At 48.4% G+C, this 3,586-nt stretch overlaps 1 protein-coding gene across 1 annotated transcript; it reads left to right on the forward strand.

Moving 5' to 3' along the window:
- Nucleotides 1-937: 937 nt before the first annotated feature.
- H257_17236 (hypothetical protein) lies at nucleotides 938-2,227 on the forward strand. The gene has a single exon (XM_009845952.1). It carries the CDS (start codon nucleotides 1,072-1,074, stop codon nucleotides 2,167-2,169), a length of 1,098 nt encoding a protein of 365 aa, XP_009844254.1. The 5' UTR covers nucleotides 938-1,071; the 3' UTR covers nucleotides 2,170-2,227.
- Nucleotides 2,228-3,586: the final 1,359 nt, after the last annotated feature.

Here is a 3,586-nt window from a genome sequence, read left to right on the forward strand (position 1 = left end):
TCAAAGTACCTCTGTGCGCGAGTTCCTACTCGGTTCTCTGTACTCCTAGTACGTAGTAAAACATACTGTAATCGTTAGAACACGTGTAACGATTACGTACGCAACAGTGGAGTGATGTGGACACCAGATTGCAAATGGGAATGTTCGAATGAATGATGGATTAATTCGATTGGAATATTAAAGTGTCCGGTTGCACAGTAGCAAATTTCACATTCGCCAACTCCACTCCTTGGAATATGCTTTGCCCGTTCCAATATAGCGCTGCACGCGTTTTTCGTCGTATGGGGGAGTGGTGACATCTCTTTTCTGGGACCTACATACATGTTGGGTCGTGAAGCGATTAGATTGTTTCGTTTGTTGCTGGCTGGCTTGAACTGATCGAATGGTTGTGAGTGTGTAAAGTGTGTAAAGTGTGTAAAGTGTTTCAGACTTGAGATCTAATTGGCTGAGAATTCCAGTGGGTGCATCAAAATGTCTCACTGGAGTACAGTACTGTACTGTATTGCCAAATTCCATTGCACAGTTTTTTCAGTGTTGTTGTCAATATTTTAGTATTTTTTCCAATCAAATGAGAGATTTGAAAATGTAATGGCCAATTGGCTTGCACCCAATCCAAGTGTCGCATAACTAGTACGCGACGTAATCTCTGGACTGAAGACACTTGCGATTACGTTCTCATGTCCTCCAATAGGCATTCAAGCCTACGACTGCTTGCCTCTTTCAAAGGCATCTTCAGTTCTTCTCGCACTAGAGACGTACACAGTCCAAGTCATTTCATCGTTCTTGATTATAGGCGTGTCGTAGGTATCCGGATAGTTTCCCACATGGGTATATCCAATAAAACAACGCCATGTACCGGTACTGAGTAACTGTATTGCAATCCTTCTTCTTTTCTATTCCAAGACACCAAGCCAAATGATTGGCTCATTCGAAATGTCGACCGTGTGGTAAAGCGCCATTGCTTACATGGTTACACATGTTGGTCGGAGGTCTAAGGAGAGATGGGCATGCTTTGCATGAAGTACTCGTAGCTCATTCGAAGCTCTTCAGGTTGGTTGACAAACAAGCTTGATGGAGAATGCTAACGCTACCCCCGGCGTACCGCGCGACAACAGCATCGTCGTGCTTTACCGTGAGACAGACTGGATCGGGCGCCCCACCGACCTCAAGGACACTGAAGAGTACGAGCACTCGATACAACGCAGCCGCCGCAACCGCATCATCATGATCGCGACGGCCGCCCTTGTCATTGTTGGCGTCGCTATCGGTGTCATCGCCGGCACCACTGGCACCGACGAAGCGTCCGTGTCTTCTGGCGAGAGTGCAGCCACCGTTCCCACGCCGTCGCGCCCATCGACCCCCACCGCCGCGGCCGACGCCGTCGTCCCACCCAGTCCTTTGGTGAACAACTTGCCGGCGCCTGTTGTGAATGCCACGTGGAACGCCACGACTAGCGCCGAAGTCCTCGTTGGAAGCAACGGCGTCGAAATCGTCAATGCCACGCTGGACGCTTCCACCGTAACACCTGAACCCACCACCACCACGACTACTACCCCTGAAGGTAGGGGCACTACCCCTGAAACTACAACCACGACCCCTGCACCTACAACCACGACCCCTGCACCTACAACCACGACTCCTGCACCTACAACCACGACGCCTGCACCCACGACGACCACCGCCACTCCGCCACCTCCTCCAACCACAACCCGCGCCCCGCCAGCCCCCGCACCCCTTAGCCCCGGTCAGATCCGGTACGTGAACAACTGCGACAAAACGTACAAGCTATGGAAGAGCCATCGCGAACTGGCCACGCTCAAACCTGGCGACTCGTACGACACCCAGGGCACGGCCGACGTGTCCGCCGCGTACTACCTGTCGGACGACGGGTCTGGGAATGCGTCGTTGTTTGAAAACCACTTTGAAGGGGGCAATTTTTGGTACGATCTGAGCATCATCCCCGTCGGGTGTGGCTCGTCGTGGGACTCGTGCAATGGCAAACCTAAGAGCTTCAACCTGCCTGTGAGCGTCCGCGTGTCCGACCCGCGTGAGAACTGCAAACACTTGACGTGCGCATCTCCGTCGTGCACGGACGCGTACTTTGTGCCTAATGACAAGCAGACTTGGGTGTGCCCTGGCAGTGTCTCGATGACCGTCGCGTTTTGTTAAGAATAGTACACGTTTTGTTAAGAATACTTACAGAGTTGGCCCATCATGGTTGTTGAAGTATTATTTTATATTATTTTATTGGTGGGTTCTGGTGGCATTTGTTATGAAGGGGACGTTACTTGTTCATTACTACAGTACTACTAGTATGTACTCGTAGTAGTAGTATTGTGGAGATTACTACTGTAGTAGTAGTAGTGTGTTGGCTTTGTAGCGTTCGAACGGATGTTGAATTGATGCGATGACGGTACTGTATGTTTACACCGAGTGCTGTCGTACTAGGTAGTATTTTAAGTTGTGTGGGTTTGCAAGTGAATACTGTACTGTACCGGTACTTCGAAGTACTTCGTAGTAATAAGGAGTATATTGCATGTACTCGTACCAATATAATGAAGTCGGGAATCGAATGCACGATGAGTTGAGAGTTTGGGGGTGGTCCAGCCAACAGTGTAAGTTGACAGTACTTGTAGCCACCTACTAGTACTTACAGTCGCACCGGTGGGGATACTCTAAGGTTCAATTCAGTCAGAACAGTCTGTCCTTTTAGAGAACACCCCCACTGCCCTGTCAGTCAGGCAGCAACATTCGGCTAGCTGTGTAGAAGGTTTTTATGCGTTTTAGAGGCTTTCCTCTGGTAAGGTTAGAAAGAAGATATCGCCACGAAACGTCACAGATGTCGTGGCCAATCATAGTCTAGTCTGATTGGCTGTTTTTCTCTGTCGTCAGAACTACTATTAATAGTAACAGGTACCCGTAAACTACTTTCAGTCCTTCCTCCAAGCACTCGCGTGTCTGCTGCTGCTTTCTGCCCTCACCACTAATTTCACCTCGTTGATACAGTATGTGCTCTACGCGCACCAGACTTGGCTTCTACTTTTTGGCTGCATGGGACAGATCCACCACTTAATAAGAACAATTTCCTGAGAATCACAGTTGCACTGTTTTACTGTTACTCCCGTATTAGTACTACTCGTAGTAACCGGTACGCTACCCAGTGTACTGTACTGTAGTAGTAAGCCCTGGAGCCTCGGAATCCCCCTTGTGTTGCTGTTCGTGGGGTTAAGTTACATCAGCAGTGCTTAGCGATAGCTAACCACTGAAATACACTTAACCCCTAGGTGGAATGTGTTGCTTTGGTTTACACTGTATTTGACTATGACTTACTTCGAGTTAACTACAATAGTAGTACCGTATAGTGTAATACGAGTCGGACAGTGATATGCCGTATCCGAATACGGATACGATGTGAATTACAAGGTGATCTTGGCTTTCGTTCCGGACATACAAATACAAAGTAGTCCTACACCAAGCCTAAAATTGCAAAAAACATTATATTACCACGGAAATTCAGTTTCACAGGAAATAGACAAGAAGAGAGATCGACGTGAATAAAAATACCAAGTCGCCATACAAAACATTT

This window comes from Aphanomyces astaci (genome assembly GCF_000520075.1).
Source record: "Aphanomyces astaci strain APO3 unplaced genomic scaffold supercont1.101, whole genome shotgun sequence".
NCBI classification, from domain to species: Eukaryota; Oomycota; class Saprolegniomycetes; order Saprolegniales; family Verrucalvaceae; genus Aphanomyces; species Aphanomyces astaci.

Coding starts and splice junctions, on each gene's coding strand:
- H257_17236 (XM_009845952.1), top strand. CDS start 1,072: ATGGAGAATGCTAACGCTACCCCCGGCGTACCGCGCGACAACAGCATC.